The sequence below is a fragment of the Gadus morhua genome, chromosome 20 (genome assembly GCF_902167405.1).
Source record: "Gadus morhua chromosome 20, gadMor3.0, whole genome shotgun sequence".
Classification (NCBI taxonomy): domain Eukaryota; kingdom Metazoa; phylum Chordata; class Actinopteri; order Gadiformes; family Gadidae; genus Gadus; species Gadus morhua.
In genome coordinates this window covers 24,468,362-24,484,098 of record NC_044067.1, presented here as the reverse complement: position 1 = coordinate 24,484,098, position 15,737 = coordinate 24,468,362, and the positions used below count along the sequence as shown (strand labels likewise).

General features: G+C 48.6%; 1 protein-coding gene across 4 annotated transcripts in view; it reads left to right on the top strand.

The window, feature by feature from the left end:
• The window catches only part of LOC115532889 (SWI/SNF related, matrix associated, actin dependent regulator of chromatin, subfamily a-like 1), a 30,705-nt gene that overhangs the window by 13,869 nt on the left and 1,099 nt on the right, over window positions 1-15,737 (top strand). For 3 of the 4 annotated variants that reach the window (XM_030342905.1, XM_030342907.1, XM_030342908.1), the window contains exons 11-15: window positions 365-435; window positions 852-954; window positions 9,288-9,470; window positions 10,128-10,228; window positions 10,307-10,403. In XM_030342905.1, the coding sequence (XP_030198765.1) occupies window positions 365-435; window positions 852-954; window positions 9,288-9,470; window positions 10,128-10,228; window positions 10,307-10,403 (555 nt within the window). Of the gene's footprint in view, window positions 1-364; window positions 436-851; window positions 955-9,287; window positions 9,471-10,127; window positions 10,229-10,306; window positions 10,404-11,457; window positions 11,584-15,737 lie in introns of those variants that run through there. The other variant, XM_030342909.1, reaches the window with a different exon arrangement.

Genomic DNA, 15,737 nt, shown 5'->3' with positions numbered 1-15,737 from the left:
ACATGAATGGGTGGCCAGATGTAAAGAACTGGGATGCCTAACGACAGCCTCTCATCCACGGCGGAACAACACCTCATCCCCATAATGAAGTGTGATTAGGACCGTTTCAAAGCCACTCTCCCATTCTGCCACTCCAAAAGTGGCCTTTCACAATTTAAAGGGCCATTTCATTCCGACCAATGAAAAACACCCTTCACAATGAAAACAAATAGTGTGAAGACTCTTTGCTTGGCGCCGGGCGACCTTGATGCATGGGGTAGTGCTCTGAACGCTAATGGCCTGGTGGTGGCTCATCTTATCAGATGATGATCAGACCTCACTGCTGCTTCCTATCTCACCAGCCTCTATCTGTCCTCCTCTGTAGAAGACCAAGGAGAAGGAAGCCCTGCTCGTCTTCTACAACCACACGGCCGATGCCAAGATCCAGGCCATCACGTACGTACACTTGGAGGCTCTCCATCTGAGGCTCCATCAAACCAGGACCAGTAGAAGCTCCCAGTGTCCCACCAGTAGGAGGGTGGCTCTCCTAGGCAGCTCACAGTATCGCACCAGTAACAGACTGATTGTAATGGGCTGCTCCCAGTGTCCCACCTGTAAGAGACTGGTTATCCTGGAAGCTTTGTTATCCCACCAGTAGGAAACTGGTTGTGCTGAGCAGCTTCCAGTGTCCCACCTGTAAGAGACTGGTAATCCTGGAAGCTTCTGTATCCCACCATTAGGAGACTAGTTGTCCTTGGCAGCTTCACCAGTTGGAGACCGGTTTTTCTGGCAGCTCCCAGTTTCCATTGTGTGTGGTACATAATGGGTGAAGAGATGTGTTTTCCATGTGTGTGATGTGTGGTCTCTTCCAGGGAGTACATCATGGATTTACTGGAGTGTGGAAGGGAGAAGTTCCTGGTGTTTGCCCATCATAAGACGGTGCTGGACAGCATCACCGAGGAGCTGCGGAAGAAGGTCAGTGAGCTGTTGGTCTTCATGGTTGGGGTCAAATCAGGCTCCTGGTTGGCCCGTTCTTTGTGGGTCTGTCCTGGTTGAGAAGGTCTTTGTCTGGGTCTGACGGCTCCTTGATCTCAACCTTTATAGTCCTGACCTTTTAATTTATTTAGTCCTGCAGCGTCCAACAGTCGACTAGAGACGTCGAGCTGCTGTGTTGTTGCTTCATCTGTTATATTCAACAGCTTTTCTCTCTCAATCAGCTCAGGTTTTCCATCATTTATAATCAATATCAGGATTAGGTTAAAAGTGAGAATTTGTTTTCTGTTACCTTTTTGTATTCACCACTCCTGCTACCCTACCCATAATGCATTGGTGTCAAAGTTGTTTGTGTTTCAGAAGAAGAGCAGTGGTAATGTCTAGTTACTAATACAGAATATATCAATTTCCCCTTATATTCTCACATTGTAATCCTATTAAACAGTATTATTGGGGATTAGAGATAGGTCTGTGTACTGCTGGTCTCCCTGTCTGTTCATGCAGTGACCTGAAGGGGAAGCTAGTAGCGGCCTGCAGGCTTAGGCCCCGTCCACACGAAGCCGATTTCATGCAGGGTGTCCGCGGAGGTCTTAAAAGTCTTAATAAGTCTTAAATTCGTTTTTCTAAATTTAAGGCCTTTAAAAAGTCTTTAATTCGTCAAAATGTCATATGCTGGTCTTAAATAAATAACTCGGAGGTCTTAAATTTGTCGGGGCAGGGCTATTTTCTTTTTTCTTTTTCTCGCGGGACTTTTCGGGAAGGAGATGTACGAGAGGCTACTTTATTGCTAGCTGGATATATAAACGGATGTCTGCGCGCGCGCTAGCTAGTCTGCAACAATGGGTAAATGCAAGTTCAACGTCAGTTGGCTGGAATACGTCCGTTTCCGAAGTTGGCTAGCATCCGTTGCCAACCCAGAACAGGCCAGATGCATTCCGTGCAAAAGTACATTCAAGCTCGGCACCATGGGGATTAAGGCTGTCGTCAGCCATATGCAGAGCCAAAAGCATAAAACCTCTGCCAGGAGCCACACACAGACCCCAGCCATTTCTACGTTTTGCATCTCTGCCCCGGCGCCACCGCCGCAGACGGTCCGCGCTGCTAGCACTGACCTGAGGGTAGCATTTGGTGCGACACAAACACTGAAAGCGGAGGTGTTGTGGATTCTAAACACAGTGGTCAAGCACCAGTCCTACAACTCGAATGAGGGGATAGGAGATCTCTTCGGTTTGATGTTCCCTGACTCTCAAATCGCGAGCACCTTTACTGCTGGAAAGCACAAAACGGCGTATATAACTCGCTTCGGACTAGCGCCTTTCATCCGAAACGAGCTAATCTGCAGCGTCAACAAGGCTGATTTTGTTTTGATGTTTGATGAGACGTTGAACCACGCCACTAAAAGCAAGCAACTTGACGTGCACGTCCGATATTGGGTCGGAGATCAAGTGCATTCCCGGTACTTGGGCTCGCAATTCATGGGGCCCCACATATATGGGGGTAAAAGGGATGATGATACATAATATTTTTTAGACAATATGCAGAATCTTTTCACTTACGAATTAACACGGTCGGCTATTTTTGCCAGCACGCCACCCTAGCCATATTATGGGCAACCGTGTTCCCCTTGGCTGTGATTTGAACTTTGAATTCCTCGTAGGAGTTCATAATAATACATTGCTCGCCTTGGATGAAATACACCGCTCTTGCGCGATTTATTTTGCATAAGGGTGAGTCAAATGACGTGATAAACACACCTTTTATGTGAACGCGCATTGAACGTAAAGCGGAAAACCTGGTTCAACTAATTGAATCTAAAGTGAGCGTCGTGGTACCATTTAACTGTGATTGCGTGTTGCGGCTCTGTCGAGCCAGGTTTTCCCAAGAAAGCCTGGGTATGTTCAACGAGGTTTGTGGTATACCCCCCAGGTCTTACTGAAGGCATTTATTTAATGGTGAAAATATTATTAATCAGTGGCGTAGATATCGACGGTGCAACCGGTGCAGCTGCCCGGGGGCCCAGACGCTGTCACCCCCCCCCCCCCCCCCCTCTCTCAACAACTCACACAACTCACAACTTGGGTGCACCATAAATACGTGACGCACCCAAATTAAAAATGAACACTTTATGTTCAATAAACAGAAAGAAAGTAAACTTGAATGAGTCCCATTGAGTGACACACATGCTATGCTTTGGTTGTAATACAGCGGGATCCCCCCCCACCATCGCGGGTTTAAGGTCTTAAATTTCATTCAAGGTGGTATTAAAAAGGTCTTAAAAAGTCTTAAATTTGACTTGCTGAAACCTGCAGATACCCTGTCATGGCGAAACCGCAAAGGTCTTGTACGGTTTGGCCTTCCGTCCACACGAAGCCGGCAAATCCGCTGACCGAAACCGTAAACTTCTGAAACCACCCTCGGAGGTGGTTTCAAATCTACCCGGTTTCGTTTTGAATTCATGTGGACGCCTGAAACCGACTGAAACCGTAACCCAAGAAAGTAAACATGGCGCCTCGGTACTTCGCTGCGCAGCGATTTTTCTAGTTTTGTACGTTAATTTAGTGTTTTGCCTTAATACCCGGAGCTCGTTCACCAGAGAAGAGCTCATGAACATCGGGGAAACAACTTCTGTGGATTTGTTTTCCGACTTTCTCATCCCATCCGTGGAATATTGGACATTCTGGTCAAAGGTGCGCTCACCTTTGTTCATGCAGCAAGACGGCGCAGGAGAGGGAGACGAGCCGGGGCGCTCGTGCAGCTCCGTCCGACGCGGACAACGCACTCCGCTACCCGGAATATTTCTCTCCAACGTCAGATCACTGTGCAATAAACTGGACGAGCTCCAGCTACTGGTGAGAAGGAACAGAGACTTTTCTTCATCTTCTGCTTTGTGCTTCACGGAAACTTGGCTGTGTGGATCAACACCGGATTCTGCGCTACAGCTGGCAGGCTTCCAGCTGTTCAGAGCGGACCGCGACACGGAGCTTTCCGGCAAAACGAAGGGTGGAGGGATCTGTTTCTACCTCAACAGCGGCTGGTGAAAAGATATTACAGTGATGCTACAGCACTGTTCTCCTGTTCTGGAAACCCACATTATAGACTGTAAACCCTTTTATTCCCCCCATGAGTTCGCTTCGTTCATTCTGGTCGTTTATATTCCACCGCAAAACAACGTGCAGGAGGCACAACGTCAGCAAGCCGACCAGATACTGGACGTGGAGCGAACTAACCCGGTCTCCTTTGTTATTGTCGTCGGTGACTTTAACAGAGGAAATCTCAGCCATGAACTTCCCAAATACCGCCAGCTTATAAGTGCCCAACCAGAGAGGAGAACACGCTGGATCACTGTTACACAACTTTAAGGAAGGCCTATCACGCCGTCCCCCGCGCTGCACTGGGACACTCTGACCACATCATGGTCCACCTGATTCCTGCATACAGGCAGAAGTTAAAACTCTGTAAACCAGTTGTGAGGACGTCTAAGCAGTGGACTAGTGAGGCTGTGGAGGATCTTAAGGCGTGCTTGGACTGCACTGACTGGGATATTTTCAGGTCTGCCACCAACAGTCTTGATGAGTACACTGATGCTGTGACATCTTATATCAGCTTCTGTGAAGACAGCTGTGTACCATCTCGCAGCATGGTGAGCTACAACAACAACAAACCCTGGTTCACAGCAGAACTCGGACAGCTAAGGTTGGCAAAGGAGAAGGCGTTTCGGAGCGGAATCAAAGAACAGTTTAAGGAGTCGAAATACAGGTTTAGCAAGGCAGTGAGAGATGCTAAACTCTCGTATTCAAAGAGACTCCAACGGCAGTTCTCAGATAACGACCAAGCGTTTGTCTGGAAGGGTCTGAGACTTCTCACCAACTACAAACCGTCTGCCCCCCACTCCATCGACGACCCTCACCTGGCCAACGACCTGAACAAGTTCTACTGCAGATTTGAAAGACAATGCAGTCCTGTTATCATCCCCCGTATCCCCATTCACCACCCCCAGATCAACACACCCTCCTCCCCCACCTCAGCAGGAGCCCAGGCGTTCCCTCTCCTGCCTACCTCTGAGACCCCCTCCCCCCCCGTCCCCCGTCACCTCTCTATCCTGGAGAGGGACGTCAACAGACTCTTCAAGAGGCAGAAACCCTGCAAGGCAGCTGGACCGGAATCTGTCTCCCCCTCCACCCTCAAGCACTGTGCAGTTCAGCTGTCTCCAGTATTGAGACATTTTTAACACCTTGCTGGAGACATGCCATGTACCAGCCTGTTTTAAATCCTCCACCATCATCCCCATCCCCAAAAAAACAAGGCCCAAAGAACTCAAAGACTACAGACCAGTCGCCTTGACCTCTGTGGTCCTGAAATCCTTTGAGCGCCTTGTCCTGTCGCACCTCAAATCCATCACGGACCCTCTCCTGGACCCCATGCAGTTCGCCTACAGAGCCAACAGGTCTGTGGACGATGCTGTAAACATGGCCCTCCACTTCATCCTCCAGCACCTGGACTCAGCAGGAACCTACGCCAGGATCCTGTTAGTGGATTACAGCTCTGCTTTCAACACCATCATCCCCACTTTGCTACAGGGCAAGCTCTCCCAGCTGCACGTGCCCGACTCCCCCTGCCGGTGGATCACTGACTTCCTGTCTGACAGGAAGCAGCATGTGAAGCTGGGGAAGCACGTCTCCAACAGCCTGACCATCAGCACCGGATCCCCTCAGGGCTGCCTTCTTTCTCACCTGCTCTTCTCCCTGTACACCAACAGCTGCACCTCCAGTCACCAGTCCGTCAAGCTCCTGAAGTTTGCAGATGACACCACACTCATCGGGCTCATCTCTGGTGGAGATGAGTCTGCCTACAGGTGGGAGATTGACCACCTGGTGACTTGGTGTGGCCAAAACAACCTAGAGCTCAATGCTCTAAAGACTAGAGATAGACCAATATGTTTTTTTCAGGGCCGATACCGATTATTAATAGTCAAGGGGCCGATAACCGATATTTGGAGCAGATATTAATTTACAGAAGTGGGAAAAATATTGGCGTCAAAATTTTGAATAATACAAACTCCAACACTTAACTTCATTGAAATGCCTTTAACCACTTAATCGTCAAATCCCACCAGGGGGCAAGTTTTAGTTACACCACCCCTTCCCCCCCAACATGCTGGGTCAATTTTCGGCATCATTCAGTGGAGTGATATAGTCATGTCATACACCGTTTGAAAGCTTAGCATCTCAGGAATGTCATCCAATGTCAACCATTCGGTGGAATAAATATGTTTAGGGAATATAGATCAATGTTCATAAGAGTCCACAGAAATCGAATATCAATATTATTTTAGTCTAATTACATTGTGTACATGCACAAGCCATCTTATACAAAGCAGCCGAAAAATAGAAAACCGAAACGCTGCAATGTTTTTTTCGTAGAAAACTGCGATTTAGGGTCTTAATTCCGCTATTGTCGTCTGATTCATGGAACCCACTGTGTTTGCTAGGATATGCCTTAGATATCCTAATAGCCAATGAAAATACCTTTCTGACGATATCCAGCATGTCAAACACCGTCTCACGTGTGGTTGAGAAAACAAATGCGCATGGGGTGTGCGTAAGTTAGCAGGCTCTTCCCCAGAGTGCGAGTGTGAAGCAAGTGGTTGATTTGCGCACTCGTTTGTGGTTTTATTTTTATTTACTTTTGTGAGTTGGGTTTTATGAACATAGATTTTAGGAAAGATGCCTAAACGCCCAGAGAAGAAAGGAGGGGGAGGGAGGGAATCATGTAAATAGTTATTTTTGTTTATTTTCACATTGTTATTGTAATTGTACTTATTTTTGTTTATTTGTGCATAGTTATTTATAGTATTTTTACTATTTCAGTTTTGGTGTTTATACCATTGCAGTTTTCACTTTTTAAGTAAAAAATAATAGGCAAAACACTTTGTTTGAGCTTTTTTTTGTCCGTCGTGTCTCTGCGTGTAACCAGAGCATGTAACCAATCAGATGGTGCGGTGGGTTGGACAATGCTGGAAACAGCGTATTGACAGCAGACAGAGAGGCGCAGCTGCATCAGGGCCAAAATAACCCCGTTTTAAGTTGATATGTTATCGGCCGTCGGATCAAAAAAAAAGGCTGATGCCGATATGCGTCAAAATGCCGAATATCGGCACCGATAATCGGCCCAGACGATAATCGGTCGATCCCTACTAAAGGCAGTGGAGATGGTTGTGGACTTCAGGAGGAACGCAGCCCCACCCTCCCCCATCACCTTGTGTGACTCCCCAGTCATCACCGTGGAGTCCTTCCGCTTCCTGGGCACAGTCATCAGCCAGGACCTCAAGTGGTGGCAGAACGTCAGCTGCATCACCAAAAAGGCACAGCAGAGGATGTACTTCCTGCGGCAGCTGAAAAAGTTCAACCTGCCAAAGGCCATGATGGTGTACTTCTACACCTCCATCATAGAGTCCATCCTCACCTCCTCCATCACCATCTGGTACGCTGCTGCTACCGTCAAAGACAGGAGCAGACTGCAGCGTATCATCCGATATGCTCAAAAGGTGATCGGCTGCAACCGGCCGTCCCTCCAGGACCTGCATGCCTCCAGGACACTGAGGCGTGCAAGGAAGATCATGTTGGACCCCTCCCACCCCGGACATATACTCTTTGAAATACTCCCCTCCGGTAAGAGGTTGAGGTCTGTCAAGACCAAAACCTCCCGCCACAAAAACAGTTTCTTCCCGTCTGCAACTGGCCTCCTCAACAACGGCCCCGGACCCCCACTAACACTGACACGCACACTACCCTCCCCTTCCCCCATCAACACCCAGAGTCATCTGCCTATGATGACAACAAGTTTTGCACTACGTTCACCATCACGCACAATTGTACATATATTCTTTTCTTATCTTATCTTCTTATCTTATTACGGTGCATATGTATATGTATATAGAGTATCTCTATTTATTTATTTTTATTTTTTATTTACTCTTACCTTTTTCAGTACTTATTTTTCAGTACTTATTATTCAATACTTGCTTTATTATTTATTGTTTACTGTTTATTGTATGTTAAGATCGTGCTTAACAAATACGAATACCAAGACAAATTCCTAATATGTGTAAATGTATTTGGCAATAAACCTTTTCTGATTCTGATTCTGATGACGTCATCGCCCCACCCCTCGACCGTCTAGCCAATGACTGTTAAGCCCGCGGAGTCTCACCCTTTATGCGCATGTTCGCCTCTTCTTATTATTTATTTTTCTTCTGGATTTCTGTAGCAGAAGCAGCGCCTCTTATGGGACTGGAATGTACACTACAGCGCTTCTACAGATGTACCCGGTTTCGCTTGACTCCGTCTTTACGGAGATACTCCGAAACCGGACAGAACGAAACCGTTACAGTTTCGCCCGTTTCGCCTTCGTGTGGACGGGGCCACACGTTTTTCTAACAATATAAAATGCTTCATGAGGGGAAGTGTTCCGCCGTCTTAATCTGTCTGTTCAGTGTTCACCTGGGCTCTGCAATAGCCACCCCGTCCCACCCCTCCTACTTATTGTATTTTGTACATCCTGGCACTTAAAGTACGCACTTATTGTATGTCTTACTCACCCCCAGCCCCTCGGACACATAACTCCCACTATAACTCCCACTCAATAACGGTGAACTGGACTGCATTGCTGCACTGTACACTATTTTCCATCTATTACAGGACTGAACCCCCCCCCCCCCCCCCCCCCCCTCCCCCATCCTTACCACTCATCCGATACACTCACACATCACAATAACTATGGACTGGACTTACATTGCTGCATTCTCATTCTCTTTCCTCTCTCACATTGTAGCTATAACTGGACTGTTGACATTTCAACTGCACTAGCACTATTGCACTTTTTGGTTATTGTTATTATTATTTATTATAAATGTATTTATATACCATAGCATATGGGAGAGGAGATCTATCTTTATAGTGGGTAATGTATGCTGTCAGGTACTTGACTGCCAGTGGTGGTAGTGATGCTCTAAACATAATTTCGTTGTTAACTCTGTTGAACAAGGACAATAAATAAATCTAATCTAATCTTACTTAGTTACAGTACTTAGTTGTGTAGCATCTTCTCCTAGCTACTTTGTTGTATACGGGGAATGGGTTCAACTAACAGTTGTTATTGCTTGGCACTTGTTTCTATGAACATCCTTACTGTACTGACAGCCATATATTGTTGTTTCTCTTTCGTTTGACTGATCTACTTATTGGAAGTCGCATTGGATAAAAGCGTCTGCTAAATGCCCTAAATGTAAATGAACATAAAGCCCCGGTTCTCCACAGAGCGTGCCGTTCATCCGCATCGACGGCAGCACCTCATCGGCCGAGCGCCATCAGCGGTGTGAGCTCTTCCAGCACGGGATGGGCAGCTGCGTGGCTGTGCTCTCCATCACCGCAGCCAACATGGGCATCACCCTGCACGCCGCCAACCTGGTGGTGTTCGCCGAGCTCTTCTGGAACCCCGGGGTAGGAGGAGCCACAGTCTGCAGGGGTACAGTAGGAGGAGCCACAGTCTGCAGCGGTACAATAGGAGGAGCCAGTGCTCTGCAGGGGTACAGTAGGAGGAGCCACAGTCTGCAGGGGTACAGTAGGAGGAGCCAGTGCTCTGCAGGGGTAAAGTAGGAGGAGCCAGTGCTCTGCAGGGGCACAGTAGGAGGAGCCACAGTCTGCAGGGGTACAGTAGGAGGAGCCGGTGCTCTGCAGGGGTAAAGTAGGAGGAGCCAGTGCTCTGCAGGGGCACAGTAGGAGGAGCCACAGTCTGCAGGGGTACAGTAGGAGGAGCCGGCGCTCTGCAGGGGTACAGTAGGAGGAGCCAGTGTGCTGCAGAGGTAAAGTAGGAGGAGCCAGTGCTCTGCAGGGGTAAAGTAGGCTATGGTTGGGTTAAGATACCTTAACCCTAGCCACTCCTTTAACCACATGGATCTAGAATCATAAAGCAATTGCAAAGGAATTCTGCTGTTTCTGTGATAGATGAAACTCATCTTATCTTAAATTAAATCTTAAATTGTATTTATTGTAAGCTTTATCTTCTTTAAACAGTGGATGGTTTACTGTAGTCGATACACTGTATTTTATCAACTGTATTGCAGGTGTAAAACTGTTACTGTGGTTCCTCTGGTCCAGGTGCTGATCCAGGCGGAGGACCGGGTACACCGTATCGGGCAGACCAGCAACGTGGACATCCACTACCTGGTGGCCAAGGGCACCGCAGACGACCACCTCTGGTACGACCCCCCCCCAGGCAGGCAGGGCTCCATACATGGGGAGGGCGGTGTCTGATGCAAGTTATGTGCTCCCTCCAGGCCCATGATCCAGGAGAAGATGAACGTCCTGGAGAAGGTCGGTCTGTCGGAGTCCAACCTCTCAGACAAGGCCCTCAGTGCCAGCTTCCACTCCAAGGTGAGTCCCTGCTTGGACACTGCCTTCCCAGACACAGGGGCTGTGTGTCTGGGTCATTGCCTTTACCGTATACAGGGGAAGTATGTGTGTGTTGCCTTCACCATATACAGGCACCATGTGTGTGTGTTGCCTTCACCAGATACACAGACCGTCTGTGTGTTGCAGTGATAATCTTGTGTAATTCCTAACCCAAAGGTATACTGGGTTTGATCCCCAATATCCTTAGCTTCTACCTGTAGGCATCGTTTCTTAACCCCCACCTGCTCCTTACTGTTCATTATCCCTCAGTAGTTTAAGGGTCTTACCCCCACCTGCTCCTTACTGTTCTTTATCCCTCAGTAGTTTAAGGGCCTTACCCCCACCTGCTCCTTACTTGTCCAGTTTTCACTAAGCTACCTACTATAGCTCAATAAACTCCCCACTGGAAGGGTTTCAGGATAAGTACGGCGGATACAACTTGAGTAACTTTATGGACTTTTATTGCACTCACACAAACAATAAGCACCCACGCGCTAGGTAGCCTGACTACCAAGTGCGCTAGCCCCTCAAGTTGACAATAACTGTTAGTTAGACAGATAGATAGGTTGTAAACCTGCAACGAAAACACAAACACAAAACCCAGAATTAACCAATGAAATAATACAAACATTCCCGTGACATTAATTCTTGATTTCAGTTACTAGCATGCTAGTTTATAATCACTCACCGGCAAGGCGTACTAGTCCTGACCATCAACTGTATAAAATGCGACCTAAAGGCGTAAAGGACTAATCGCGCATACACAGACACACAGTATGGAGATCAGGAAGGACAATAAACAAACCTGTAACCTGGTATAATTATAAGGGTTTACCCCTGGAGGGTTTACCCCTCCAGTCGGAGGGCGTGAGGCTTCTGTGGAACTTGATGCTACTCAGACGAGTGTACTCCTTAAACAGTTCAATTGCTTTTCCTCTGAGCTCGTCAGACAGAGGTTCATCCCAGGTATCTTTGGTAAGCTTGCCAGCTTCCTGGAAGGATCTTCTCACAAGAATCACTCCTTTCTGTTTCACAGGTGTTGCTAGACCGATCGGGTCATACAGTCCGGCGATCTGGCTCAGTAGAACACGACGAGTCAGTGGGTTTGGTGTCTTTGCTTCCACTTCTTCTTCAGTGAGGTCAACCTCAGTTCTCATCTTCTTCTTCCTTCTGGAGAAGTTGATGGAGACCATCACAAAGAGTTTGTCCTCTTGCACTAGGTAACCAACCCCCAGGGCTTTGTTATCTTCCTCCCTTAGCTGGTTGGGCAACACCAGAGTCACTGGCTTGGACCCTGTCCCGTCCCGCCTCCCACTCTGACCAGACCGGACCCAGGGCTTGAGGTAGAAGCCTCCTGCTTTCAGTATCTTCTCCACTCCCTTTAGGATCTTGTCTAGACAGTCAGGGTCATTGTGGGACGTAAGGAGGTCATCAACGTAGGAGTCTTCCTCAATGACTCTTTTTTCCTCCTTCATATCAGAAAACTGGGGTAACTTCGCGGTCTCTCGCATGGCAATCTGCGCTGGTTTATCTCCCATGTTCACCCTCACGACAGCAAAATCCTCAATCTCATCTTCCGGTGAGTTTCTCCATAGGAACCGATGCACATGGACCTCTCGCTCCTCCAGCCATACCGAATTTTACATCTTGGTGATGTCTCCGATTGCTGCATGTTCTCCTTCCCGGAATCTGAGGAGCACCCCTCTGATAGGGTTTAGGACGTCTGGGTCTTTGAGCAAAATGCCATTCATGCTCACCCCTCTGAACTCCTGGCTGCTATTCCAGACGAGGCGTACCGGTGTAGTCACTGAGTGGGGGTTTGGTGCAGTTAGGTGGCTCACCCACCACACTGCACCATCCCAGCTGTCCATCACGTCCTTAGTGAGCTTAACAGCAGCTCCCCTGTCTACCATCTCGTGCACTTGCCTCATGTAAGCTTCTTTCCACACGGGGTCTTTCATCAGCCGCTTCTCAGCCCTCAGGAACGTTGCTTCCACAGCCCTTCGGTTGTTGGGAAGAGAGGCTGGGTTTTCCTTCCAGGTGTACTTCGCATCCCAGTGTGGCTGGTCGCTGTGGATGTCACTCTCTCTGAAGGTTAGACCTGCCCTTATTATCTCCAGCTCTTTCTCGTCAGCCAGGGTCATCTCCTTTCCTCCCGGTGGGCACTTTCCACAGCGACACCCTCCACAGGTAGGGTCACAGGCAGCACCAATGCTGTCCCATTTTAGCCACTCAAGGACCTCTTTATTGCATGCTGCTGTCATTCGAACTTCCATACTGCACCCTCGTTCCAAATGGCTTCCTGGCCTTCCAATGAAGTGTTCTTCAACTTTGACAGCTACCATCCTCATGGAGTGTGCAAAGTGCGTCTCCGACTGCCATGTGGTCACCTCCACTTCTTCGAAGAGGTTAGGATGCACACCAATCACTGTCTTGCTTAGAGGACCGTCCCACAACACCAGGTCGCCGACCCGTTGCAGTCTTTGTGGAGCTAATCGGCCTTCTCGAGCACTGATCAAAAGATCGATCTTCCCCGGGCGGGCCAGTTCTCCCGGTTCAGCTTCAGGGAAAAACTGCTCCAGCCGCTCCGAACTCACCACTCGATCCATTTTGGCGATGTCTTCCATCCCGTAGCAGATCATCTCGTGGAACCTCAAAGTTCCTCGTGAGGTCCACACCTTTATTGTTACGAGATACCTTTTTGTATGAACTCTCACCTTAATCGTGCCAACACCATACACGACAAGGGAGATTGGTTCACCGGTCAGTCCGAGTCTTTCAGCAGCTTGGTGCGTAATGTAATTAGTGTCAGAAGCGAGATCAACAAGGCTCCAAGGCTGTCTCCTCTCTTTGCCGTGACAGGTAAGAGCATCATGAGGACTGGATGTTCTTTCAAGCCACTCTGTTCTATCGGATTCTTGCCAGAACACGCTCTCGACGTTGCCTTATTAGTACATGCCCTGCGGACCGCCTCCAACTGGCGGGGAGTCAGTCTCAACTCGGCGAACACAGCCTCTTGCTCCTCTGTCGGACCACGAGGTCCCCTCTTTTCCTCTGCTTTTTTTTCCTTCTTAGCAGCATCCTTCATTGTTGGTGCCTTAGGGCAGAGGAAATAGTGGTGGTCTACCGGAATGTCGCCTATCTTACACTCCTCCTTACGACAGAGGAACCTTGGAGTGCAGTCACCATCGATCCCGTGAACATCCAGGCACTTTGTACACGCTTTTGCCTTCTTCACCTGAGCTTTCTTCTCCGACAGACTGGCCTTCCTGAAAGCTTTACAACGAAACAGTTTACCTCCATGTTCTTCATCGCCACACACGGCACATGGTATCTCCTTGGAGTCTCTTTTGACTTCACTCGCTGTAGTCTTAGTGAACGACTTCTTTTCTCTCCACCTGTCACCTGATTTATCCCGGTAGCTTGGTCTCTCAGGAGCATTAGCAGGCCATGGCTTACTGGGAAGCAACTGTTCCAACCTCACGAGCAACGACTTTTGGTCTTCAAGGAACATCAAGAGCCTGTCGAAAAGGTTTCTTGGTAGGACGTTGTTAACAGGGTTTCTCACACACATGAGCCACTCTCTTTTCATGACATCAGGGAGTTTGCCCTCTAAAGACCGAATCACCAGCTGATTCTGTATAGCGTCTTCGCACCCCAGGTCTGTGAGGTCCAATGCTGCCCTCTCCACTGCTAGGATCAATTCTAACGTCTCTCGTGGCTGGTGGTTCTTTACAGCAGGACGTGAATGTAGCTCCAAAACTATCTCCTCTGCCATTTGTGCTTTATCACCATAACGGTTCTCTAATTCCCTAAAGATATCGATTGCATCTCTGCAACGCGATAGTCTGAGATCACTTTTCACAGTCTCACCTATGCTGTCTAGCAAGTGAAGTTTCTTGCATTCCCTTGACCCCGTAGGCTCCGCTTGCGCCTGGATACTTCCCCATTCAGCCTTCCAGCGCCAATAGTCCCTCCTGTCCCCGGAGAACTTAGGCAAACTTATGGGTGTGAGCCTTATGTTTGGTCGGGCCCATTGAGAGCTGATATTCCCACCGACGTACGCACCAGGGCCACTATATGGCATGCTACTACCTTGCCCCATGCTGATATCGACTGCTGGAGAGGCACAAACACTCAACAGTTGTGGCGTGCTGGCAAGGGTTGGAGGTAGGGCGGAACTGACACCAAGTCCACCATCAGACCGTCGCGACTGCAGAGTGGGCTGTAATGTCTGTTGGGTAAAAGTGATGTTACCTGCAGGCTGTCGCTAGCTGTTGCGACATGCCCACCGACCGCACCATCACCTGCCACATCTTCATCCTCTTCCTCCTCACCTCCGTCACCGTTGCCACCGTCATTTTGTTCTGTACAGTTCCTCTTCATAACCTCATTGTCACGTTGGCAGGTCCACTCATCCATCAGTTGCTCCTTGTCCTCTCTCAATGATAAAAGGAGCATCCATTTGTCCTTTCCATGCGGCCGATAGTCTCTCCAAGCGTACACAGCCTCTCTGAGTTCATCGAGTTTCCTATCCAATTTACCATTGTAGACCCCTCGCTGCGTCCATGGCACTACTATACTTTTCCCGAGCGCCTCAGCATGATCAAAGGCAGACTGTGTTACGAGAGCATCTATGTCCGGCGCTGCATACTTGGACCACAGCATTTCCATGATCTTGCCCTCAGTTTCAAGGAACCTTTGCTCACTGGCATCTCTCTTCTCCAGGGCGTCCCGCGACTCACTGTCGTCACCTGTAGGGTCTATCTGGCTCTGTGCGTCGATATATTCATTACCGACATCGAGGAGTTTGTCATAATCATCCTTCAATCTCGCAAACTCTTCTGACAACTCAACTTCACGTAAACGACCAGCACTTACATCAATGCGGTTTATTCTTGTTGTAAAGTTTCTTCGCGCATGTGAGCGCTTACGCTTTAAGCTCTCTAGATCTGGCTTGTCATCCGCCATTTTGTCTTCTCTAGGTGAACAGAATCACTAAAATCACCTTTTAGCAAAAGGACTCATTTAAAGGACTCGTCCAGAAGATTTGTTCGAAACGAACGACTCGTCCAAAAGATTTGTTCAAAACGAACGACTCGTCCGCGAACGACGCAGACGTCTTCCCGCGAACGACAGGCGTATTTCCCCGGTTGCTATGGCTGGTAGCGGCGTTGTTAACAAAGTCACTTTATTCCTTCTGCGGCTTTAATATCATCCACACAGCCTTACTCACGGTTGTGGAAGTTCTTCAGCCCTTTAACGGCCCCGTTAGCTCTTGGCTTCGGCTCCTCCGTTATAATTGCGTTACTGACT